Source organism: Lineus longissimus, chromosome 18, assembly GCF_910592395.1.
Source record: "Lineus longissimus chromosome 18, tnLinLong1.2, whole genome shotgun sequence".
Taxonomy (NCBI): Eukaryota; Metazoa; Nemertea; class Pilidiophora; order Heteronemertea; family Lineidae; genus Lineus; species Lineus longissimus.
The window spans coordinates 950,041-975,168 of record NC_088325.1 but is presented as its reverse complement, the minus strand read 5'-3'; the positions used below and the strand labels follow the sequence as shown (position 1 = coordinate 975,168).

At 43.2% G+C, this 25,128-nt stretch overlaps 2 protein-coding genes across 4 annotated transcripts; one reads left to right on the top strand and one right to left on the bottom strand.

The window, feature by feature from the left end:
- The first annotated feature begins 831 nt into the window (after nucleotides 1-831).
- LOC135502326 (TBC1 domain family member 23-like) lies at nucleotides 832-13,625 on the top strand. Its single transcript, XM_064795064.1, has 16 exons — nucleotides 832-874; nucleotides 1,794-1,902; nucleotides 2,237-2,342; nucleotides 2,552-2,756; nucleotides 3,259-3,382; nucleotides 3,562-3,686; nucleotides 4,316-4,362; nucleotides 4,604-4,707; nucleotides 4,894-5,112; nucleotides 5,729-5,804; nucleotides 6,099-6,236; nucleotides 7,966-8,081; nucleotides 8,665-8,771; nucleotides 9,088-9,164; nucleotides 9,624-9,762; nucleotides 10,457-13,625. Exons 1-16 carry the CDS (start codon nucleotides 846-848, stop codon nucleotides 10,731-10,733), a joined length of 1,998 nt encoding a protein of 665 aa, XP_064651134.1. The 5' UTR covers nucleotides 832-845; the 3' UTR covers nucleotides 10,734-13,625.
- Nucleotides 13,626-14,880: 1,255 nt separating this feature from the next.
- LOC135502300 (cilia- and flagella-associated protein 45-like) lies at nucleotides 14,881-24,521 on the bottom strand. 3 transcript variants are annotated; one of them, XM_064795012.1, is made up of 10 exons: nucleotides 24,423-24,521; nucleotides 23,184-23,491; nucleotides 22,743-22,887; nucleotides 21,576-21,746; nucleotides 20,647-20,994; nucleotides 20,130-20,237; nucleotides 19,613-19,920; nucleotides 18,885-19,109; nucleotides 18,329-18,438; nucleotides 14,881-16,531 (listed from the first exon to the last, which is right to left on the bottom strand). In XM_064795012.1, exons 1-9 carry the CDS (start codon nucleotides 24,423-24,425, stop codon nucleotides 18,363-18,365), a joined length of 1,692 nt encoding a protein of 563 aa, XP_064651082.1. In that variant the 5' UTR covers nucleotides 24,426-24,521; the 3' UTR covers nucleotides 14,881-16,531; nucleotides 18,329-18,362. The 3 variants fall into 3 exon arrangements, with proteins under 3 accessions (XP_064651082.1, XP_064651081.1, XP_064651084.1); XM_064795011.1 differs by having other exon boundaries at nucleotides 18,334-18,438; XM_064795014.1 differs by lacking the exon at nucleotides 18,329-18,438.
- Nucleotides 24,522-25,128: the final 607 nt, after the last annotated feature.

Here is a 25,128-nt window from a genome sequence, read left to right as displayed (position 1 = left end):
ATTTTGTCCTGGATTATGAACGACATTTCTAACAAAAAGCTATGAAGGCACTACATTTGCGAACAGGTGGCGCTCCAGTTTGGTAGGATTCGTATCCTAGTGTAGCAGAATGGAATGACCACTGGAAAACGTGGCCTTCCCTGGTTGGTAACGTCGGGTTAAAGGTCAAATGCTGAGCTATTCTTTATTCCATGCGATATTTATGCAAATAAATTCACTACATTTGACATCTCAGTAAAGGTAACAAAAGGTTAACTTTGGCATTTAACCTTTAAGGTATGGTTCTACTGAGACTGAGACCGCCAAGAACTAATGTTAAAGGTGAAATTTGTCGATATTTTAAGTTGTGAAGAAAAAGCTTCAACCGTCATTGAATTGCCCCACCTGGAAAAAATTGGCATGTGGGTATGTGGGTATGTGGTTTTAGATACTACCCAAGTCAGTAGATAATAATGCATATACTGGAATGATGTCCAGTTTATGCACGGCAGCGAGATGTTAACTCCAGGAAAAGGGTCAGGGTGGCTATATTACGATGAAGCAAAAAGATACAATATGTAGGGTTGTGACATTTGGGTTGTGACTGTCTTCGGAGAGTTTGTAGCCCCGACGTAGGCCTCCTACGAACAGACATTAGTCGGTCCATGTGACACATGCAAGTCCTTCCGATATGCAGGATCGCCGATGCGCACTAATAGAGTACCGAGCCTAATCGAGGTGGCAAAAGACAAAAAGTCATTTCTGAAGTTCAAGAATCGATTCGAAGCTGCGAGTGCGAAACGACTTCAATTTGGAGCGAAACGACTGGGGGCGAAAAGATTAGGGAGCGAAACGACGAAACAAACATGGCGGACGTAGACGAAGACACAAGCTGGTAAATCGAATAATTTCGTGCAAATAACACCTTTTCGACCAATTTAATGTGCTGAAAATTTGTCAGTGGTTAGCTTAGTATACAATCTTTCAAATAAAATCATTGATATACACACTGCATGCGCTTATCTTCTGTGATTTATGCGGTTCTGAAGGGTTTCAACCAGTTTCACTTTTTTTCTGATGACGTGATGATTGAGTGATGTCACTTCCAAATCTCCCAACTTCCCTACTCTACTCTCCTGCATTGCGTGAGCAAAGTCCATGTCATGTCTCACATATAGTCCAGCCTGTTTAAGTCAGTTTTTTGGGTTTGTTTGTGCTGTGTGATGTGTCGTCTTATAAACGAAAACCAACCTTGTCTTCCCCCCCCCCCCCCCAGGCCCAGTACTGCAGTATGCCTAGGCTGACCCATGCTAGTACTCATGAACTGGCAGTAGTCTGCCGGTCGAGAGGCTAACAAAACCCACATTTTTGTCATCAACTTGCGAGGTCCAAAAACATGTTAAAAAGGCGGCATACTGCACAGATGAAAGCCCCGACTCCGCAATCTATAGCCTAGGTCCTTTGCCAGGTTAGACAGCAAGATTTTCCCAGTGCTATTTTCAGCAATGATCTTGCAGTTACCACGCATGAACCCATGTAACATGTGTGCCAACTGTTATTCTTTAAACCCACAACTATAGATCGATACACTTGATTGGGGACAACGTTTACGAAGACGTCAGGTCACGTTACAGTAACGTCAAACCGTTAGAGCTGCAATGCATCATGACGTGACGATGGCCAACACTGTGTAAACGTTGTTCCCAATCAAGTTCATGAATCTATACCAGTCACTGAGAGTATGGAGATGTTTGACATCTGTCGTCAACGATGATGATTTACATGTATTGTACAATCTTGTTAATGTTTTTTAGGATCCCAGAACTGGAGACGGCCCTCTTGGACGGATGCGACTTTGGTCGACTGAGAAACATCTGTAAGGGAAGACCAGTTCCTGATCACCTCCGAGCGGAAGTATGGCAGGTATGATGAACTTGATGTCTTAATACTTTCACCAGTGGAAAACGTCCAGGCTTGAACTACAATTTTGTGTTTTTGGTCAGAGAAAATAAACCGAAAAGTTACCAAGGCTAACCCCTTGTAAGTTCCATATGCATCTTCCTTTTGAATAATAAAACGACGTGTCGTGCCAAACTTGTGTTTTTCTGTTCGAAAATGATAGATCTTTGACTGTCTCTTTCTTCCAATGCCTAGTTGTGACCACAGGACACAAATGTCTGAAGTCCAATCCTGGCGTGAAGCCATCGGAAGGTGGAAAAAACAACACATGTCATTAGCATATCTCTCTTTGTTACAGATTTGTCTGAACGTGGTAGGAAAAGCAGACGCCTTGTCGGGATTTGACGAATGTTTTGATATGCCGGAGCAAGAGGTTCTCAGAGAGGATTGCAGACAGTTAGTCGGTAAGGCCATGAATATATTGTGAATTAGAATTTGACAATCGAAATAAAAATGTCAACGGCCACAGCGTCCCTTCAGGCTGTACAGTATTGAGTTGACTGTGAGGCAATACAGCCCTGAATCAACTGTCTGCAACCTTCTTTCAACAGAAACTATTTTCTCAATTCAGCATCGTTATATCCTTTTGACTTCGTTGTATTATCCTTTTCAGAGCGTCTGGGTAACGATGAAGACGACCACCTGGCCGTTGTCTGCGACCTTGAATCAATTCTCACCTTTTACTGCAAGTCACGCAGCGTGGAATACGTACACGATAACGGATGGCTCGAGATCTTGCAGCCAATGCTTGCCCTTAAACTCTCAAGACCAGAACTTTACAGCATTTTCTACGCGCTTGTTACCAAATATGTTTCAAAGTAAGAAATTTAGAATATTGCTTCCATTTAGAGTATACACCTTTCCAGAAATGGGGCGCTGAGTGTCCGAAATAGTGATGTCATAAGGGGAAACTAGGCCTTATGGTGGAGGGACAAAGGAAATAGTTATGGTTGACCAACACACTTGAATGCCTTTAATGACGGACAAGGGGGAAAAAGTTAGTTCCAATGCAAGCCACCAATTTCGGGAAGCATGTATTGAGACACAATACGACAAACTGATAGTTAGATTCAGACTTGCATACATGTACATTTCAGTTTAAAGAGCCCGTGCTGTTCGTGTCTATTGCATATTCTTGTGGCTCAGGTAAATAGAAATGTGCTTCGCTGGTCAGTTGTTCAGTCGAATATTATGCACTCAAATTTGCTAAAACTATTATCGCCAAATCAGAGTAGGCATTCACGAGTAGTTGGAAGTGAAAAAGGGGTCTATCATTGTTGATTGGTTGTTTATTTCTGAATTTTCTTGTGTCTCTTTCAGAGAATGTTGTAAGAATGGTAAACCATTTCATCTGTTCAGACTCTTGCTCCTCTACCATGACCCGGAGCTGTGCTCCTTCCTGGACAGCAAGAGGATTACCCCAGACTTCTACGCACTACCCTGGGTAAGAATTAGTCAATTTTCTGTATTGTTTTGAGAGGTCCAATGCCTTTTTTCATTGAAGTTTTGAATAAGTCATGTGAGGAATTGTCTTCACAGTTTTTCCTTATTAATTGCCAGATAACTTCACATAGTAGTCTTATGACGATATTAAGGTTTAATCTTCCTCTCTCATGTTTTCAGTTCAGAAGTTTGTTTGCTAACCCATGTGATCTGAACGTGATTCTGTGTATGTGGGATGTCTACCTACAACAGTCGGACCCATTTCTTATGTTCTCTCTCGCTCTAGTCATCATCGTCAATGCAAAGTAAGTATTTTCAGCCAGCGAGTGCTTTAACCCTTATGCCTCTCTACCGGGTATTTACCGCAATGGTAAACTGTGTGTTACCACACCTAATGTAGATGTGTATTACTGGCCCGCAGTGACCGGTATTACTGGCCCGCAGTGACCGGTACTACTGGCCCGCAGTGACCGGTACTACTGGCCCGCAGGGACTGGTAATACTGGCCCGCAGTGACCGGTACTACTGGCCCGCAGTGACTGGTACTACTGGCCCGCAGTGACCGGTACTACTGACCCGCAGGGACTGGTAATACTGGCCCGCAGTGACCGGTACTACTGGCCCGCAGTGACTGGTACTACTGGCCCGCAGTGACTGATACTACTGGCCCGCAGTGACCGGTACTACTGGCCCGCAGTGACCGGTACTACTGGCCCGCAGTGACCGGTACTACAGGGAAATTTTGTCTGAGTCTAGTTTGAAGCCAGGCCACCCAGTGTAACAAGTGTGCACAAAATTTTGCGGAAATAAATGGACACAAAATCAGAAATGTTTTCGTGAACATTGCAGGCCACAAAAATAAAGGAGTCAGGAGTTCAGTTGGAGGCAGGAAAGTTCGTAACCTCTCTAATGTTGTTGATCTTCTTTCTTCCAGGGAACAAATTATGACTATGGAGAATGATTCCAAGCAAGATATCATAGGTGAGTCGGGTTGGGAGGGGGAGCACATGCTTTTTACGATCATTTTGCTTTTAAAGACGTCCTGCCATGATGCATGGACTCATCATATGGTGTCCTCGAAACTGCTCAGGTTAATGGGTTCAAACTTTTGCTGGCCGTTCAAAACTCCTCATTTCCATATAATCGTTTCGTGACAGGTTTCCTTTAAGGTACAACAGCAGCAGTACTTTTTAATTGACCTTGACCTGTGTGTTATTTTCAGAAAAACTAGTGTCATTCCCGAGCGCGCTCGAAGCAGACGACATTGAGGACTTCTGCTCGCTGGCTCAATACTACGCGACGAAGACACCACAGTCGTTCAGAAGGGTAAGAAGCACGAAAAAATCTAACGGCTGAAATAGGTTATTGGTCATTGGGGAGTCTGTGCTCGTGTGCAGGTCTGATTTGAAGCCATGGTGGTGTAGTGGCTCAAGTCTGTGGCTAGTAGTCAAATAAAGTAATGGTTGGAGTTGTAAATAGTATGCGATCTCTCATTTACGTTCTCCCTTCCAGGATTACCAGATGCCCCTATTTGGCCAGACCCTCGCTGCTCAGAAAGAAGACTCCGCACAGGTCTCCCAGGCGCTGTGCCTACCGGTGTCGGTCAGTGAGCTTCTCCAGGCCAACCAGCCCAGCAACAGCGGCGTTCACTACTTTGTTGTTGATTGCCGACCTGCGGAGCAATACAACAGTGGTCATCTACCTACTGCCTTTCACTTAGATGCCAATTTAGTAAGTTTAGTTGTTTTTCCTGGCCTGCAGATGTTACAGAACTGGTTATAATGCTGTTTTCCTGGCCTGCAGTTGTTACAGAACTGGTTTTAATGCTGTTTTCCTGACCTGCAGATGTTACAGAACTGGTTTTAATGCTGTTTTCCTGGCCTGCAGATGTTACAGAATTGGTTTTAATGCTGTTTTCCTGGCCTGCAGATGTTACAGAACTGGTTATAATGCTGTTTTCCTGGCCTGCAGATGTTACAGAACTGGTTTTAATACTGTTTTCCTGGCCTGCAGGTGTTACAGAACTGGTTTTAATGCTGTTTTCCTGGCCTGCAGATGTTACAGAACTGATTTTAATGCTGTTTTCCTGGCCTGCAGATGTTACAGAACTGATTTTAATTCTTTTCCTGGCCTGAAGATGTTACAGAACTGGTTTTAATGCTGTTTTCCTGGCCTGCAGATGTTGCAGAACTGGTTTTAATGCTGTTTTCCTGGCCTGAAGATGTTACAGAACTGGTTTTAATGCTGTTTTCCTGGCCTGCAGATGTTGCAGAACTGGTTTTAATGCTGTTTTCCTGGCCTGCAGATGTTACAGAACTGGTTATAATGCTCTTTTCTTGCCCTGCAGATGTTACAGAATCACACAGAATTCTCCACGGCCGTTCAGGCATTGTTTGCCACTCAAAAACAGGCCATCGCCGCAGGTAAGAATCGAAGGACTGTTTATCGAAAGTGCCGTGCAAATGAGCATATATATTGCTGTAACCTGCGATTATTGTTGCTGCAATATGTGACAAGAAATCCCCCAACGAATCTTCCACAGCCGATGCAACTCGATCACACTGTCAATACCTCGATTGAAAAATTGAGGACGCTGGCTCCAAAATGAGGCACTGTGTCTAATACATGCTCCATTCCAATAGAGTTGTCTAGAATTACAGTAAGAAAAGCAGCAACTTGCTTTGAAATAAGCCGATGTTTATCTTTCAAATTTTCAGAGTCGGTCGCCGGAGGAGAACATCTATGTTTTATGGGGAGCGGACGCGAGGAAGAGGACCAGTATGTCCACATGGTAGTCGCTAACTTTCTACAGAAGAACTCTCAGTATGTTAGCGTAGCATGGGGTGGCTATCAAGGTAGGTCGCAAAGTGGGCCCAGTTGCGCAATCGATGTTAGCATTAGCTCAACTAAACGTCATCTCCTTTTTAGCTCACCTCTTAGCAGAGGTGAGCTTATCCCATACCGTGGCGTCCGTCGTCCGTCGTCGTCGTCGTCGTCGTCGTCGTCGTCGTCGTCGTCCGTCGTCGTCCGTCGTCCGTTAGCAGGGCACGTTTCGTAACTGTTAGAGCTGTTGAGTTGAAACTTGGTACACATGTACCCTTATGTAATGACACCTTGGAGACCAAGTTTCGGTCCGATTCGTTTCATGGTTTGGCCACCAGGGGGCCAAACGTTAAAAGTGAAAACATGCAATATCTCCCTTAATAATAGTCGGGAAATTTTGAAAAAAATATGGTAGGTACTTCTAGCAAAGGTGCATCATATATCCTCCGGGTTTTTGATTTGACCTCCTTTTCAAGGTCACAGAGGTCAAATGGTGTAAATTGGCCGTTAGGATGTAACGATGGCACGTTTCTAAACTGCAATGACTATTGATACCAAATTTGGTACACATTTACCCCTTAGTCAGGTGATCTCAGGGACCGAAGTTTGGTCCAATATGATTCACCACTTGACCACCAGGGGGCAAAATCCAAAAACCTTAAAAATGTGATTTTTCCTTAACTTCTTGCCCGATTGCCACCAAATTGATATCATGGGTACATCTAACCACCATACAGTATATGTCACACAGGTTTTTAATTTGACCTTCTTGTCAAGGTCACAGAGGTCAAATGGCGTAAATTCGCCGTCAGGCCGTAACTATGGCACGTTTCTTAACTGCAATGACTATTGATCACAAATTAAGTACACATGTACCCCTTGGTCAGGTGATCTTAGGTACCGAAGTTTGGTGCGATCTGATTTGCCGTTTGGCCTCCAGGGAGGGGGCCAAATCCTAAATTCTTCAAAATGCCATTAATATTCCTAGTAATGACTTGCCCGATTGGCACCAATTTTATATCATAGGTACATCTAATTCTAACAACCATTCAATGAGTCACCCGGGTCTTCTTTGATTTGACCTACTTTTCAAGGTCACAGAGGTCGAATGTACTGTAAATTGGCCATTTTGGGGAAATTGTAATTGCTTGGACCTACATCAAACCTAACACTACATGACACAATACCATGCTCTTTATCCATCTTTCCACCACATGAGGTGAGCACAATGGCCCTGGCCATTTCATGTCAATTTCATTTACAGTATTAGCGTTAGCATTTTATGCCAACATAACTGCTAAAGCAGGTTGTGCATCCTGGCCCTGGACAGTAACTTCCTACTTCAGAGCTGTCAGTGTTAGCATAGCATGGGCTGGATATTAAAGTACAGTTGGTGATGAATGCTAGGCTCATACGTTAAAAAACCACGGTATTGGTCCTAGCGGACGGTCTCCACCTGGATCTTGAAGAGGCTGCTGTATAGTTCAGACGAAAATGGCACTCTTGGTCATCCACGTGGAGTAGTACGCCCGACCAATAGATGATGATGATGATGATGATGATGATGATGATGATGATTGCAACGCCGACCCAATCATCGATCTCGAGACAATTTGACCCTGTTAAACATGAAGCTGTTTGAGTACTGAAAGCAAGCTCTTTTTCATTTGTGACAGCCCCTTCTCATTCCCAGTGAGCAATTCTGTAAACTCTTCCACTCCGATCGAAATATACTCGATTGTCTTTCTGTGTCTGTTGCAGCTCTCCACGAAGCCTTAAAAGACAATATCTCGGAGGGACTCACCGATCACAATCCCAAGTCGTGTATCGTCTGCAACCCAGAAGCCGGTGTGAATGATCAGGAATACTTTGATGAGGTAGGTGGGGAGAGCGGTGAAACAGTGGTCGAGAGTCGGCCGTGTGATTGGGAGGTCCCGGGTTCGATGACCAGCCACTTTATGCTCAACTGGCCTTAAATGTCCTTTGGTGCGCTAGATTGTGGCTGCCCTTGGTTCGCCAGAAAGGTTTCTGGACAGGCTGGGTAATATTGTTCGTGATTGTAAAGCGCTTTGAGACAGTAGATAGTAAAGTGAAAAGTGCTTAAAAAACTTCACTATCATTACTAATGTTATCATTATCATAAAGATTTTTGTTGGAATTCAACAATCTATGCTTGATTCAGCATAAAATACATTGTTGTGGCTGCAAGGTTTGTAGTTAAAGGGGGACTATAGGCAGGAGGAGAGGGGCTAATTTGGCCATCTTCAGGTCGCTAATATACACAGAAGGGCTCTTGGTCATGTCAGACTCTGTACTAGATATATCCCTCGTACAAGCGTGAATCATTTCGACATACTGTGAGATGTGAGAGACCCCTATTGGCCACTTTTTGTAACTTTATCTTGCCTGCCTAGCAGCTGCCTATAGTGTCCCTTTAATGATCCGAGGACTTATTTCCAGGATGGTTCAGTGATGGGCAAACTGTCATCGATGGTGAAATCAAAGGGGGCCAATTTGAAAGAGAAACTCGCCAACTATATCAAAAACGAACAGCAACCCATCGAGAGGTAAGAAGACGTACGAGGTTGAATAATTCTGATGTATCCCTATAGATGGTGCTGTGAGTTGTGTCCCTTTCAAGGTCTTTCAAACATAGTAATGAAAACACCAACAGGTTCTGACGTCATGTCGATTGTTGTCAATTTCAAGTGATGTCACGCAGGTGGTTTTGTCGCAATAAACGAACAGAGCTGGTAAATAGTCACAATGGGATGGCTCTTACCCTGTCCTTGCTTACATTCATTCAATTCTGTGAGTTAGCCGACTCAAATCTCACAAACCAATATTGTCAATTTCATTTGAATTTCCGTTGATCACTTTCAGACATGTTAGTGCAGAAGATAAGGGGAAGAGGTATCGCAATATGGCGTCTGTGTTCACCATTGGAGATGAAGACGATGGTAAGAGATTTCATCCAAATATTCATTTGAAACTCGTATGGCCTCTCAGCTTCAGCATTTGTGGCCCGTCACAACAGGCATATGGTGCCCCAAGCTAGATGGACAAGAGCCTAGTTTAACTTGAGCTGCAGTCTGAGGCAGGATTCACTCGAAGAGGTGGTTAGCCTTGACTCGAAGAAGTGGTTAGCCTTGACTCGAAGAGGTGGTTAGCCTTGACTCGAACAGGTGGTTAGCCTTGACTCGAAGAGGTGGTTAGCCTTGACTCGAAGAGGTGGTTAGCCTTGACTCGAACAGGTGGTTAGCCTTGACTCGGAGAGGTGGTTGCTGATTCCACACTGTGTACATGTACATGTAGCCCTTTAAACTTGACGACCTAATTGATAAGTTTGTCACGAATGGTGTGACAGTTTGAATTTAATGATATTGGTGTTTTCAACTGAGCACATTTTGATATTTCAGATGACGTCCCGAGCGTGTGTTCGTCTGACGACGAACGGCAACGAGAGGTGGTTAACCTTGAAACGTGGCTGAACAAACCGGAGGTGAAGCATGCATTCCAGTGCCAAGAGGTCAAGGACAATGGTTACATGGTGCCAAGGTCAGTTCAGGGTCAAGGTCATTTGATGCTCATTTCCATAGAATCCACTCAAACTCCGAATCGGTGGTAGGTGTCCAGCTTTTGAGGGCAGAACAAATGTTAAAATGAAAAAATTGAGTTGAGAGTTGGGTGTCAACGAGGACGTTATTAGCTCTATAAACAATATTGGGTGATTGTAATGTAAGTAGGAGGAAACCGGAGAACCCGGAGGAAACCTATGCTGTCAAAGAGAGTCGCCCTCTCTGTCACATGAGTTCACCCAGACCGACCGGGTTTGAACCAGGGACCTCAGAGGTGACAGGCACAGGTATTTCCACTGTGCCTCTCCGACAACCAACAACTTTAGTTGGTGCTTTCTGTCACTGACGCATTTGGTTTCGCCATGCGGAATGAAAAAACACTATGAACCTTTATTTTTTTGGTCAAATGTGACTCAATTACATTCGCAAAATCAATAAACTGTTATAAATTTCATCTTCTTCATACTCAGTGACATGTTAGAGTGAATGGAAGTTTTCAAATTATCTTTTTAGTCACACCACATCTGTTCATATCTGTAAACATTCGTACACAAATGCCCTCCTCTTTCAATGCACATACTTTTAAAATGAACGACCCAAAATCCCAAAATCCTGAATAAAAATGACATTTGTGACTTGACATTTCTCCGACTTCTTCCATATTTCTTTTCCAGTCATCTCCTGGTGACCGTCAACCATTTGTTCGTATTACGTGAGATTCCGACGCAGAAGGGCATGGCACTCATTCAGGCGCGACGTAATTTATCCGCCATCGTGAAAATCACGTCGAAGAAACGCCACCCCGAGTTAATCACGTTTAAATACGGCTCTAGCGAAGACGATGGATTAAGGATTACGTGCCTGGATCGTTTTTTTATCCCGCAGGCTGGCGAGGCGACTAAGGTGATCAAGCAACAGATTATGGCCGTTCTGGAAGCGATGGATAGCTGATACGAAAGTGAATCAGACGATTGATCGTTTTGATGACGCGTCCGGACACGTTCAGACGACTCTTCTCACGAAGCACCACACACTCAAAATCCTGGTCAATTTCAAAGACTACTTCAGATATCCAATTAAATTCAGGTCCCTTTGGAAATGGAAGGTCAGAAAGTACATGTTGAGTGAGTTTCTGTTAACTTCACTGATATGCTTGTGCATTGTTCCTAGGTTCGGACTAGGACAGAATGGACCTGAAACTGTACATAGTTCCTGTGCACAGGACACCACAGATGCCCCTGAAAGTCTGCATGAAGAATTGTTTTAAATTGTGGACATTTTATTATGAATTCCAGAACCATGTTTTGTTTAAGGTAACATTTGGGTTTATGGTCCGATAGCGATGATGTTATCGATGACATCCTGAAGCCTCCCATTAGATCAGCTCAATCAGTGCTACAAGCTGAGTTCTTGGTTAGGAAAATATTGTATTTTCCCAGTTTTGGGACTTTGCTGTTAGAAGTAGCACAACTCAGACCAAGGATGGAATGACTTTGGTTGGAGAGGGAGGGAGGGTGTGTGTGTTTTAGTTCAAAGTTGTTAGTACCTGATGTTAATTAGCTGTATCCCACATTAACATTTTTGATCTTAATCGAAAATATACTCGAACAAATTTGCATAACAAGGTGGGTCTTGTGAGCAGACGGTCCTTGTGTGGGGAAGCACAGTCACGTGATCATGTGACCCTGAGCTGGCAAAATGAGACATGATGAGCAATTTGAAAATTAATCAGAATTGTCAATCTCTCCAGGTCGCCTTTTAGATTCTTGGTTGCACCCACCAACAGTAGTTGAACTTAGTATGGTGATTTAGCATAGGTGGCAGCTCTGGATATACCCTGGAGGGGTGCCCCAACTTGCTGAGAATCATATATATTCAAGCAGGCATCCCAACTTAGTGAGTAAATTTTCTCCTTTTCCATGGCAGGCCAGCTCAGTATTAAAGTGATACCATGATGTGATTTATAACTTTGCGGAAATACGTCCGTTTTTAATTGTTGATCACAAATGTAAAGCTCAAATTTTCCATTTTTGATTAGATTTATTATAAAATCGCTGAATGTAAACCACCGCGACCGCAAAAATGTTCATGTTGTGACGTCATCAACGAAAACGGCATCGAAGCGAGCCGTCCGGGCGAGATTAAACCATCAATTTCTAGAAAATGTGCATTTCGATTCGAAAACCTTACCGATTTATAAGAAAGTGACGTAGTCATTTGTCAAAAACAGCTAAAACATTATATGGTGAAATTTGACACGAGTTACCCTTTAAGTTGGGAGGCCTTTCTGATTCTCGATAAGTTTGGAAGTCGTTTCTCCAGGGTGGGAAATGTACTCCGAGTTCAAAAGATTATAAACCCATTTATCCTTTGGCAAGCTTTTGTAATCACCGTCTCGCTGATGGACCAAAGGGTTTAAACCTCTTAAGTCCAGAGCTGCATGTAAAGGGTTAATCCTCATGTACACAAACATTTGTAGGCCAATGTGGCTGTGCATTATTAGGAGAATTAATATATCATATATTTTTGTCCTGTATATTTTTGTGCTGTCCTGATTTCAAGAATAGTCCGTTCTGTAAATTCACCCCCTGATACATACTGTGTCAACATGTTTAAGCCAGTTCAGGTGAGTCTGTTACACATCAACATTATAGTCGTAGTTCCACCTATCATAAAACCCCGTGTTTTTTCAAGACCCGTGTCTTCGCCGTGTGTGAAAAAACCCGGGCCGCACTTACACCTATCAGTGGTGTTAGATAATGGTTAATAGCCCCGGCGACAGGTGCGCTGTAGGTAGGGAGCTCTCCTGTGTTTCTTTCCCGTTGGAGGGGAATTTCACATGCGCAATACCGAGGCAACTACACCGCGCCATCTGTCGCCGGATCATAGAACTTGCAATTGCTGTGTCTTCAGATTCCACCTATCAAAAAACCCGTGTTGAACACGGGTCTAAATTAGCCCCTGATTAGCCCCATCGAGCTCGATGGGGCTAATAGACACAGGGATTTGACACACGGGCCATTTAGACACGGCAATTCATAGGTGTAAGCGCGAAAGACATGGGGATTTGATAGGTGGAAGTATGAATATTACTGGTAAAATAAGCCTCACAGGCACCCCCTCAACCTGGTTAAACAGATCAACACAGTAATCGAGCATTAGTTTGAGGTTGGAACGTCCCGTAGGACTGAGAAGATCAGTCGGGAACGACATCAGTCCTGAAGAAGGCATTGTGTACAATGTCAATGGTGAAACTGAAGACATTGTTCAGTAAATTTGAATCTAGTGATCAAATTGAATTGTTTCGTGTTATTGTTAAACTGCTTGGATGATTGAAAGCATACACAAAAGAGGGATGAATATAATAATTGAAATCATTGTAATGTCCTATGTTAGAGTCCCTTAAGAGTTATGTAAGGAAGTATTCAGGAGAGTAGAGCAACACAGAGCCTCTGGGCTACAATTAAGTTGTCAATTGTAAATAAACTAATCTGTAAATAATCCTTTGGTGTGTTTCCGGACCAGCTCTAAATGTTGATATGTACACAAATGTATAGCTTGGGGAGAGTGGGCCTTAACAAGTTCCAAAATTACAAAACTATTTCTATTCTCTCACCTTATTAGGTTAGTCATGTGAAAAAAATGGTGGAAAATAGAATTTTTGATGAAGTTCAAAGTTGTGTTAAAATTTTGGCAAAGTTCAAAGTCGTTTTGTAGTTTTGGAATTGCGGTGCATGCTCCTCTAAATGTAAAATAATTCTATTTATGTTGAGTAATTCTCCATCTGTGCTATAGGTGGGGTGATAGGTAATGTTTAACAATAAAGGTGTAAACACAACATGTACATCATAAAATATTTTCTCTGTTTTCTTTCGTTGTGATTCAGGGATGGGGAAACCTTCCTTCTAAATCTTGAGAAATGTCGTTGTGATCATAGTACATTCACATACAAGCATTTCTCAGCAGTACAATGTACTTATTTTTACAGCTGGTGGATTAAGGCTAGTCATGACAAGAGACTGCTTTGAGTATCAGGCCGGCTGTAGGATTCAAACCAGGGGCCTCTTGACCAAGCTGACGGCTCACCGAGAGTCCGAGTCACCTTCCGCATTCACCCCTCTCTCACTGTAAACATGCACACACTTGCACCCATGCATCTCTTGGCACAAGGCTCCCCTCTCTTTATGTATATGAATGCACAAAGATGCTCGGGAACGGTTTTCGGCAGTGTCTACTGTAGCATTGAGATCTGGTGACACGGAGACTTGGGGACACTTTAGTATTGTCTAGGGGCACAGAGACAAAGGGCCATGGTCTTGGGGCTCAGAGACAAAGAGATAGCTTGGAATTGTCTTCACAGAGACAAAGGGCCATCATTGTCTTGGGGCTCAGAGACAAAGGGCCATGGTCTTGAGGCACAGAGACAAAGGGCCATGGTCTTGGGGCTCAGAGACAAAGGGCCATGGTCTTGGGGCTCAGAGACAAAGGGCCATGGTCTTGGGGCTCAGAGACAAAGGGCCATGGTCTTGGGGCACAGAGACAAAGGGCCATGGTCTTGGTGGACAGAGACAAAGGCTGACTTGGGGCACAGAGATATAGGAATAATCTGGCATTGTCTTGGGCATAGAGATGAAGGGACAACTTGATATTGTCTTGGGAGATAGCAACAGCTTTGTGTTGTCTTGGGGGGGAAAGGGAAACTTAGTATCTTCTCCAGACGAAAGGACAAGTTTTCATCTAGAGGCAGAGCTGAGGGACAATGTGGTAGAGTCCAGTGGCATAGAGACAACCTGGGGTTGTCTTGGGGACAAAGACAAAAGGGCAACTAGGTATTGTGAGGCCAGTGATACAGGGACGTTGTGTCTTGGAGGCACAGAGATCAAAAGGGAGAAAATTTAGGCCAAATCTGAGACGCCTTGCCAAGGTTTGGGTGAATGAGAGCTCCACCAGAGTGATGTTCGGTGAGACTTACATTACTAACACTAAGAATCTGCTTCAGACAGATTTCATACCAACCTATTAAAGAGGTTATGGTGGCCTCTCCTCTCCAAACATAAAGGCAGGCAGCTTGATTAAAGAAGAACTAAGCAATTCAATATATTAGACATAATATACTTAACATTTTATTTACAAAAATTCAAATATTCACACATTTCGCATTAAGTAAAATTGACCACTTCTATTTTTACTCTTCGAGAGCAGTTAGTACAAAGTCAAGTCCCAAGTGAACAAGTTTAGCGCTAAATGAGGATCAGCAGCTCCTTGATGTCCCAGAATTCATCTGTGTTGACCTATAATAGCGACAAGTTGTTGCAAAGTGCTTGAGACAGATCCAGGTAAGAATGAAGCGCTTTAGAAAAGTGTTCAATACATTGTAATTCAGTCCCAGGTGCAACCGTGTTTCTCCACAAAAAAATTACGCTATTTTGTATTTACAGAGGTTTATAATTCAAAGTGATGATGTATGTACATAAATGTACATAAACTTAGCTTTAAGTGATTATATAAACTAAAATACCTCAATAACTGTAGACATTATAGGCCAGTTAGTCTAGGAATGCCACAATTTAAAATCTGAAACTGTTGCGCCCTAAAACCTGTCCCGGTTGGGCTTTAAAACCTAACACTTGGACTTTAAAACCTGGTAAAGTTGGCCTCCTCTTCCACTGACCGCATACTCAAATGGACTTTGTCAATTAAGAAATCGCAACATGAATACATGAAAATCGAGGACGGAAATTTCATGCACAAAAAGTACACATTCTAAAAAAACTTTATATTTCAATTGGTTATTCCAAACACAATATTTTGGAATATTCAAAACTGCCTGGCTTTATCTAATCCAGGCCACTTGAATTTTAAAATCTCACAAAATAAATCACTTCAACAAAACTTAACAAATTTGTGGACGGTTTATCATCAAAGCTAAAGATACTCAATTTCCCTTTAAATTATAAAATATTCATAATGAAGTTATGAAATACCATTTTGGTAGAAGAGTGTTATATTACACTCCCAGTTAAAAAGCCAACCAATGGCAGTGGCCTAGTAAATGTATTTTTAGAATGAAACATTTTCACAAAACAAAAACCTTCATGTACATTGTATTAGTCCACAGTTCTTTCCTAACTAGGCGAGTTCAAATTGAACACTTCAGAGTTGAAAACGAGCACTGCAGTGTTCCTGAGAACACTGATTTGAATACGCCCCAAGACCGCAAACACTGTTCTAATAATTCAGAAGCTCTGGAACCAATCAGAGCATCGCAATGGCAATCACAGGCAAATGAGAATAAAACGTGATTGTTTTTTCTAACGCAATACCACTCGACCATGCACCCATTAACCCTGGGCCCTTGATTGCAAAAGGGTTGATTTCAAACAGACCCAGAGTCGAGTTGACATCTATTCTAAAGTTTGCTCTTTTGGTGCCGAAAAATATGCCCGAAAAAGCATAAAATAATCTTCTCTCTTAACCATCATATTTGATGCATTCCTTGACAACAAGTTTTCCTTTTTTGTAAAAGAATACAAAGAGTTAACTTGACGATATTCAACACAAAAAAGTCCTTGATGAAAATATCGATCGTCTATTTATTAAACCCAAATTTAAACAATCCTCTGAGTTTTCTACGAGTCGTTCTTTCCAGGATGGTTTCTAAGATCTCGTTGATTTAGACGCTGATATGCTGTGGTTGGTTGATCTTGCGTTCGACTTGTGTGATATAGCGCCTATCGATACCGGCCATTCTGTAATGATAAGAGGTAGTGGATGAGTGAAATAAGAGTGGGGATCATCATCATCATCATCATCATCATCATCATCATCATTATCATCAACCCTGCTGGATTTTTTCTGGAGGCAATGGGTGATATGAATAAAGACTAGCAAATGCTTTTACTTCAATTTTGTACTGAAAGGCCTAGTGTATATGTACTTGGAGTTTTAGATAAAAAAGCATTTGCTGGTCTTTATTCATATCACTCATGGAGTCCACCAGAGGCTACTGTCCACCTATGCGGGATCTTTTACTTGCCCTGGCATAGACACTCTGGTACAAGGGACCACGGCTTTTAGTCTCATCCGACAGACCCTCATTGATTTATCACATTAACATCCCGTGGGAAAGTCGCGTAATGATCAATAGCTTTTGCTGTTTATCACATCTTCATGTGGGTCAAATAGACAGAAGTTACAAAGCCATCATAGTGCAGTCATCACGGACACAAATTTGCTCAAACTTTGCATCAAAAGAAACTGAAAGCAAAACTTTCTTTGTTCAAACATTGAAGACAGAGATGCAATATCAGTTTGACAACACAGTTCCTTGGGTGACCAGGCTGAGCAAGTTCAATGCAAGAGTCCAGTCTAGCCTGAACCTGAGAGTGGATTTACTCGGCGAGGTGGCTAGCTTTGACTCGGAGAGGGGGATACCCTCGGAGATTTTGTTTTGATTCAACACAGTGATGTGTTTCATGAACATGACATGGCAATCACAGTAAACAACATTCCACTACTTTCAATGCACAAAATGAAAAGATTAGCACAGACATTTTAATCAACTGATAATCTGATCAAAGTCAAAACATTGAAAATCTACATTTAAAAGCCGGGTATTGACTAATTGAGAGGAAAGGTTTGCGTACAAGCTTTGAATACAGAGTGACACTACAGAGGTGAATGGAGGGCACAAAAGATGAAGCTACAGGTTGTGGCAAAATCAGTGCAGATTTGAAAAGAACAGCACTGGTCTACTAGCATGAGTTGAACTCTCTTTTGAAACCCTTTCTACACCTAAGTCATGAAAAACATTGAAGTCTGGCCTCTGGGACCAACAGGCCTGGGCCTCCAAAGATTTGAAAGTTTTTCTACTACTGGTGAAGTTTTTAAAGAGTCATGTATTTCTTTGTGTAAACCTTGTCCAGGAATATTGGAGGGGAGGGGGAGTTTTGGGACTTATTTGGTTTGTCGCATAGGATTAGGAGGGATGATGACGTTGACAGGTTTGGTCATACCAGATGATTTGTTGGGCAATAAGGAGCCTCATGGCCTAGTGGTTTACCCTGCTGGCCACCACGCAATAGGGCGCGGGTTCGATCCCGGGAGAACCCAGGATCGTATGTCTGGATGAACCGGCGTGGCTTTCAAGGAACTAAAATTCCTGGCTCTTCACAGTCCTTCGAATGAGACTCAAAACCGAGGTTCCTTGTACCTGGTGTCTATGCCAGGGCAAGCTAAGACCCCACCAAGTGAGAAACATGAGTAGCTTGCGTGACTCTATCTCTCTCGCCAAAGTCGGACCACTAGGCCAATAAATCTAATTGGCGCCTAACCGTAGTGGCACTCAGGATACGCTCATCCCGCCTTGGAGGAGGATTACTCCTAGGAGAATGACCCCTCCAAGTGCAGAGCGAACGCTGAAGAAGAAGAAGAAGTTGGGCTACTACAGCAGCTAGCCATTGAAAAGGACTAGGAATAAGCACAAGAGAGATGCAGGGTTTGAGATGACATTGAGCAAGCAGGTGAAGACTACCATAACATATCACCTTACGAGTAAAAACATATCACCCCGTCGTCTGATCAATGCACAGACTCCAAGGGAATATTGACTTTACGAGCAATTCTCGCTAAGTAGTGATCATCTATTCCGACATCCCTGAAATTTAACGTGAGGGAAACAAAAATCAGAACAGAGTGTGAAATACTACAACAGTAAGAGTATGGTACAGAAAAAGGGGCTCGCTAAAATCTTGTGCAAGGACAGACAGAAAAGAATGAATGAATTCATGTTGAAACAATACTTCCAATAAAATAAACAGAACTTCTGCGCCTCTATAATTTTGTGATCTGTGAAAATTTTTGACAAAAATATGATGTTCAATTTTTTTCGTTTTGGTTGATGTTGAATCATGACGATTCCATTTTTCGCAATTGGGAATACCTCATGATGACACTCACAGAATTAGAACAGGGAAAGGGAAGAATTGACAGAAAAAAAATACAGGAAAATATAAAAGGGGTAAGGTTAAATAACGGGAAAAATTATCAACTCCAAAAAGTTTATGCAACTAACGACGTCACGACAACAAACAGAACACCCACCTTAATTCTTCTAATTTCTTGGCCTTGATGTCATCCAGTTTTTGTCGTCGGACTTTCGCCTCCATGTCTAGCTTGACGCCCTCCTCGAAGAATGCGTTTCTCTCAGCGACTTTCACCTGGTCTTTCTCACGGATTTGCTTCCTGACGTCATCGGCATGCTCCTTCCTCTTGTACTCAGCCTCCATCTTCTCTCGCTTGTCCTTCTCTACGCGTTCTTTCTGCGCTCTGAACAAAGGAAAGACAAGATTAGTTACAGTAGGGTCCACCAGGGGTCTCCACAGGGTTTTCTCTAGGGAGGGGGGTAACCTAGGTATTCAAGAAGTTTTGCCAGAGTCCGACACAAGGCCCTACAGAAACCCTTTGAAAAGTTCTGGAGCAAGGAAGGGTGGCTCTTCCAAGGTAGAGTGGCTCTTTCAAGGTAGGGTGGCTCTTCCAAGGTAGAGTGGCTCTTCCAAGGAAGGGTGGCTCTTCCAAGGTAGGGTGGCTCTTCCAAGGTAGAGTGGCTCTTCCAAGGTAGAGTGGCTCTTCCAAGGTAGAGTGGCTCTTCCAAGGTAGGGTGGCTCTTCCAAGGTAGAGTGGTAACACAGCCAAGGTAGGCTGGGCCGCCCTGACAATTGTCCTGTGGAGAACATTCGTCCCTGGCTTTTGGCTTAAATGCGTTGGACCTGGCATTTTTCAGCGGACGCCAATGGTGTCGTGGACATGCTAAAATACAGAAGATTACCCACCTGAGCACGCGTTCAAACTCGGCCCGATCCCGCTTGGCCTGTACAGCAAGGAAGTGCTCCTTCTCTTCCATCTGGTGCGCCCGGGCAACTTTCAACATGGCGTTCACCTCTGCCTTCTTAGCGGCCTCAGCAGCCTCCTTGGCACGCCATTCTCTCTCCGTCTGCTCCTGGGCACGCTTTGCCCTCAATGCGTCTCTCTCCGCCTGCTCATCCTTCATGCGCTCCTGCTGTGCCCTCAGTCGGCCAACTTCCTTTTCTTTCTCCAGTCGTGCCCGCTCTTGCTCTTTTTCATATTCTGCCTCTCGTTCCTGGAAAAAGTGAAAATTTCAGTTTTTATTTCATTTTTTTCAATTGATACGCATGAACAACTTTTGAAATACTCGCATCAATTAACAACAACGCACCTATCAAAAAGAAGACATGAATGCGACAGATTCATGAACGACTTAGACAAAACTAACGTGAAAAAGTAACACTGACCTAAAATGAAAAAGTTCGGAATCGGGACTAAACTTACTGCTTTGTGTTTCTGATATTCGACCACTTTCTGTTCAGCTAATCTCTCCTGTTCCATTTGGAGTTCCTTACGTTTCATCATGTCCGCATTGGCTTCATTCAGGTCTTCCTGTGAAGAAAAACATAGAAAATCCACTTTGAGCCCTTTAAGAATGGCAGTCAGTACCTTGCTTTAGGTCCCTTGTTGCCTCAATCAAGACCACTTGGGGAGACCTCAAATTACATCTGAGTAAAACCCTCAGCCAGTACCACAGGTTTTGGTCAGAACTTTCAGTCAACCTGAGCAGTCTTGATTAGACCATCAAGGACAGCCACCTCTGCATCAAGTCCCGACTACAGCTAATACCTCTCTACAAAGACACCCTCTCAAAGGACACTGCATTTAGTCCAAAATTGGTAATTCCATTCAAATTGCCCTCTCTAATCAGGACACCTCTCTATTAATCTAAGTACAGCACTAGTCAGTATGAAGGGTGTCCGTAATAGCGAGGTTCTACTCAGGTAAAAGTCGAACGCACCCTCAAGTGAGCCTGCTGTATCTTCCTGTCCTCGAGCATCATACGGTCCTCCTCAATATTCCGCTGAATCAACTTCTGCCCCTCGACATTCTCCTGATCCTTGCGCTCCAACTCAAACAATCGCTCACGCTCATTCTCTTGGATCTGCTCGAGGAGTGTGGCGGCCCCCAGTAGGCGCTCCTCACGGCGCTGCTTCTCGATTTCCTCCTGGATGCGGATGACGTTGACACGGTGGACCTCCATCATGCTGTCAAGGCGTTTCTCTTCCTCCGTCATCTCTTGCTTGATCTCGTCTTTTTCTATGACCTGAGCATCGCGGATGGCGTGGCACTTTGCATTCAAAATCAGCTGCAAGGTAGACAGGATGCGTTACAGAAACCTCTCAGATCATATAACAGGCTCTCTACATGGTTTTCTCAAGGTTGGGTATTACCCTTGATATTCATGAAATTTTGCCAGTTTGCAACACAAAGTAGGGTGGCCAGTAATCTAAGGTAGGGTGGTCCTATAGAAACCCCTATGTAACTGTAGAGCAAGGTAGGACTGCTCTTCAAAGGTAGGGTGGTAAGCTACCAAGGTAGGGTGTCTCTTTCAAGGTAGGGTGGTAAGCTGCCAAGGTAGTGTGGCTTTTCAAAGGGAGGGTGATAAGTGGCAAGGAAGGGTGTCTCTTCCAAGGTAGGGTGGTAAGCTACCAAGGTAGGGTGTCTCTTTCAAGGTAGGGTGGTAAGCTGCCAAGGTAGTGTGGCTTTTCAAAGGGAGGGTGATAAGTGGCAAGGAAGGGTGTCTCTTCCAAGGGAGAGTGGTAAGCTGCCAAGGTAGGGTGGGTCGCCCTGACAAATGGCCTAGTGGAGAATGTACTGGCCTCAAAGAAGGTATGCAGAGGGTTGAAACTCCCCCCCCCCCCCCCCAAGTGCTATCACCTAACCTACCTCATTCAAGTATTTGATCTCATCCTCCTGTTCTTGCACCTGTTCCTTGGCCTTCTCCAGGAGATGATTAGCATTCTCCTGGGCCTCCACCTCCAAGTCATTTAGAGCTTCGTTCTTCTGACGCTTCATATCCATCTGTTTTAGGAAATTTTTACGTCTTGTCGCTTCATTCTATAATGAAGATGTTTTGAGCAAATATTAATAAATTTTATACCGTACTTATAACTAATACAGGTCTGTATCAAAGTGCTACTCAATCAAGCTCAGAATCCCAACATGAGCCAGTTTCTCAATATGCTTGGTATAGCTAGCTGCAGTGAATCACCTTACTAGCCAATTGTCAGTTGGCAGCATCCCAAGCTTGATAGTATACCGCAATGACCATCACTACAGGGTGGCCCAGAATTGTTTTCCCTCACAGTCACACAATGGATACACAATAGAAGTCTATTGTGCAAGGGAAAATAATTCTGGGCCACCCTGTAGAGGATTCTAGGTTGCGCACTCTTTTTGTCTATTTGCCTCTTTTTTTCATTGCTGCCCTTTTTTGCGATCGTTCCCCTGCATTTGGCTACCGGCACCCAATAAGCCACACTGGCTGTCACTAGGGTATGAAGGCCATGTCTAGCAATGCAAGCGACACGTCTAATATATAAACATACTAGCGACAAGATACGTCACTTTTTCCCAAAAATATACTACAAGGGACAACCGGTTTGTGAAGTAGGATGATCAGCTCTGCTTCACTGGTTGCCCGACTGGCAAATTGAGCTCGAATAGCATTCCGCGAAGATGACGTCACTGCAGCTGCTGCCCTCTATTTCCTCATCACTGAATTACAGGCAATGCCGGGACAAACATGCGGTTTCGTAATGGATTCAGGCTTTCTAACTAGGGCAGTTAGATTCAATCTGGCACATGTCCGAGTGTTGGAAATACTACATAATTGTTCTGAATATTTCTCTCTCTGACTCTATGGTATCATTCATGCTAACAACAATGCAGGGTCAAAGATAATTGACTTTGAAATAAGCTCAAATGCGTAGAAATAAGTGTCGATGTCCGACTGTCACGAGACTAAAACGTCATCAATATCTTATTCAAATGACCTTGTGAGCTATAAATAGTAACGTCGCGGAATGCTATTGAATGCTTTTTTTCACTTACGTCTGCCTCCTCTTTCTCGAGCTTCCTCTGCAACTCCATAGCCTCTCTCTCCTCCCTCGTCACCACAATAGCCGCACGGCGGATTCTGTTGAAATCGGGCGCTGGGAGAATGATGCACTGACCTGAGGGATCCTCTGATGGAACTCTGCAATCAATTTTTTTGGATTATTACGCCCACTAAAAAAGATTTGGTAAGTTTGATATGCAAAGGTACATTGAATTTGAACTCTGTCTACTGTAATCAGGACACCTCTCAATAAAGGACAGCATTTATCAGATCTATCCACAATAGGAGGTTGTACTTTACATTTTCTACAGCAATCTTCGATGGATTTTCACAAAAATACACAGGCAGATGACACAAGCATGAAATTGAGCAGGCATAAAAGGGTCAAGGACAACCTGATTTATTTCTAAAATTTCTTCAAGAAACCAACGTACATTAAGTTACGAATAAGATCCTTTGTTATCACTTGTACGGTTTCCTTCTTTGATTTCTTCTTTTTGCCGTTACTTTTACGATTGGCGCTTCGTTCGCGAGCCTCACTCTCGATATTTGTCTCCTCATTAGTATCGTTCTTCCATTTGCTATCCAACATGTCCTTCCTCTGTTGAACGCGGTTCGGCGTCCCGAACAGGCATTCGTCGACTTGCGATGAATTGCTGACCACTCGATATTGTCGTGATTTGGCTCTGCGAGCGGCGGATGATGTTTGTGTCCCACTGGACCCGCTGTATGTACTGCCAGGCTGAAAAGATAAGAGGTTAAGATTAGGAGGCAGCATAAACAAAAGGATAGTGTCTGGTGAATCATATTAGGAAGTGACTACTTGGCAAGCCCGGCTTACCAAACAGTGACTTTTTCTTGTCCTGAATGGAGAGCCGAACTCATTAATATTAAAGTAAAGTCTCCAGCTCGCCAAACAGGGTAGATTTTTTAACTGTTTGGCAAGCCCGGCTGGCCGAACAGGGTGGCTTTTTAGTGCTGTTTGGCAAGCGGCTCTCCAAACAGGACAAAAAAAGATGCCTGTTCGGCGAGCGGCTTGCCAAATAGACCCGGCCATTATATTAAAGCACACCCTGAGCTGACAACATTAATGCAAAACTGTGTGTCAGTTTTTGTTTATTCTGCGACTGCGTCACTACAACTTTATATCAGCTGGGGAAGCCGTTGTGAGCCACAACAAATCAACACTGCAGCAGTAAGCACGGAACGGAATGAGTTTACTATTTACAATTTATCGTTGAATGTGACAAAGTCCTATGTACATCATTTCGGGTCGGGGATTGCAAATGACATGATTATCATCATCATCAGGACATTGATTGATGAGGTCGAGGAGCCCAAAAGACTGTGCGGTATCCGGTACCACGCCAGTAGGCCTATCGACATTGTGCAAACCGGTATAGGTTTGTTTTGGCTCTGAACAGCCACTTCCAACTTCTACAAAGTCAACTTTTGAATCAATGTAGGCTAGGCTCCATGTCCTATGATACATGTCTCATGCACAAGGGAAGTGTATTTCGTGTGCACTGCCATACACAAGACAAGTGAAATGTTTTCATTTGTTGATTTTTGTGAAGTGAGGGACACTTTTGAAGTGTCAAAAACACCTTGAATGAGCCTCATTTCTCCCGATCACACATTCTGATGAATGACAGATAACTAAATTAACTTACCATGTTATATATTTTAGTTAAAATCTCGCTTATGATATGTTTTAGTCGATTTTAAAAGGGAGAAATAGAAAGGTTTGTCAGTGTGTTATGGTTGTCATATGCGCAGATTGATTATTTACGTGCAGTCGCCATGGCCACTGCGCATTTACCCGTGTCCTATCGGCAAAATAGGAAACTATTTTTCAACCTCGATTCATGAAATTCCTGCCTGCGAGGTTGTATAGGGACGAATGCGAGGTGCCTGTGGGCAGGGTCTATTCTACAGACCAAAGACTTTACAGACCTCGTTTTTTGGCTTTCACTTTTTTATTAGTGGAGATTTTCATGAAATTTAAAGTGATATTAGACCATAAACGGTTTCCGCATATGCTCAGAAAGTTGTGTTAACATACAGGGTATGAAAAATTTCACCTTTATGCCCTTATTACTTAAAGATTTTCAAGGATTTTCATCACATCTAGGCCTACTCATCACCTTTAGAAAGCCAACTATCAACTATTTCAATCTTTAATATAAAAATAGGGTGTCGTTGCGGCTTTTGTTTGAGTTTTTTGCCTTCGAAATTTTACCTTGAGAACATGTGCAATGTCACAGGAATCAGTATCTGTCAACTTCCTGTTGAGCTATAAATAGCATGCAGGGCCTGCTCACCGCGTAAGTGCACAGAAATAATCATCAGAGCTACCCCTTTACAGAATACCTCGGA

Excerpts from the sequence above, each read along its gene's own strand:
- LOC135502300 (XM_064795012.1), bottom strand. Across the intron at positions 20,238-20,646 it reads TACAGCAGGCTCACTTGAGG|GAAGACCTGAATGAAGCCAA; the intron begins GTGCGTTCGACT and ends TTTTCTTCACAG. Across the intron at positions 19,110-19,612 it reads GAGTTTGAACGCGTGCTCAG|AGCGCAGAAAGAACGCGTAG; the intron begins GTGGGTAATCTT and ends TCCTTTGTTCAG.
- LOC135502326 (XM_064795064.1), top strand. The coding sequence starts at position 846 with ATGGCGGACGTAGACGAAGACACAAGCTG. Across the intron at positions 3,687-4,315 it reads GTCATCATCGTCAATGCAAA|GGAACAAATTATGACTATGG; the intron begins GTAAGTATTTTC and ends TCTTTCTTCCAG. Across the intron at positions 9,763-10,456 it reads AATGGTTACATGGTGCCAAG|TCATCTCCTGGTGACCGTCA; the intron begins GTCAGTTCAGGG and ends TTTCTTTTCCAG.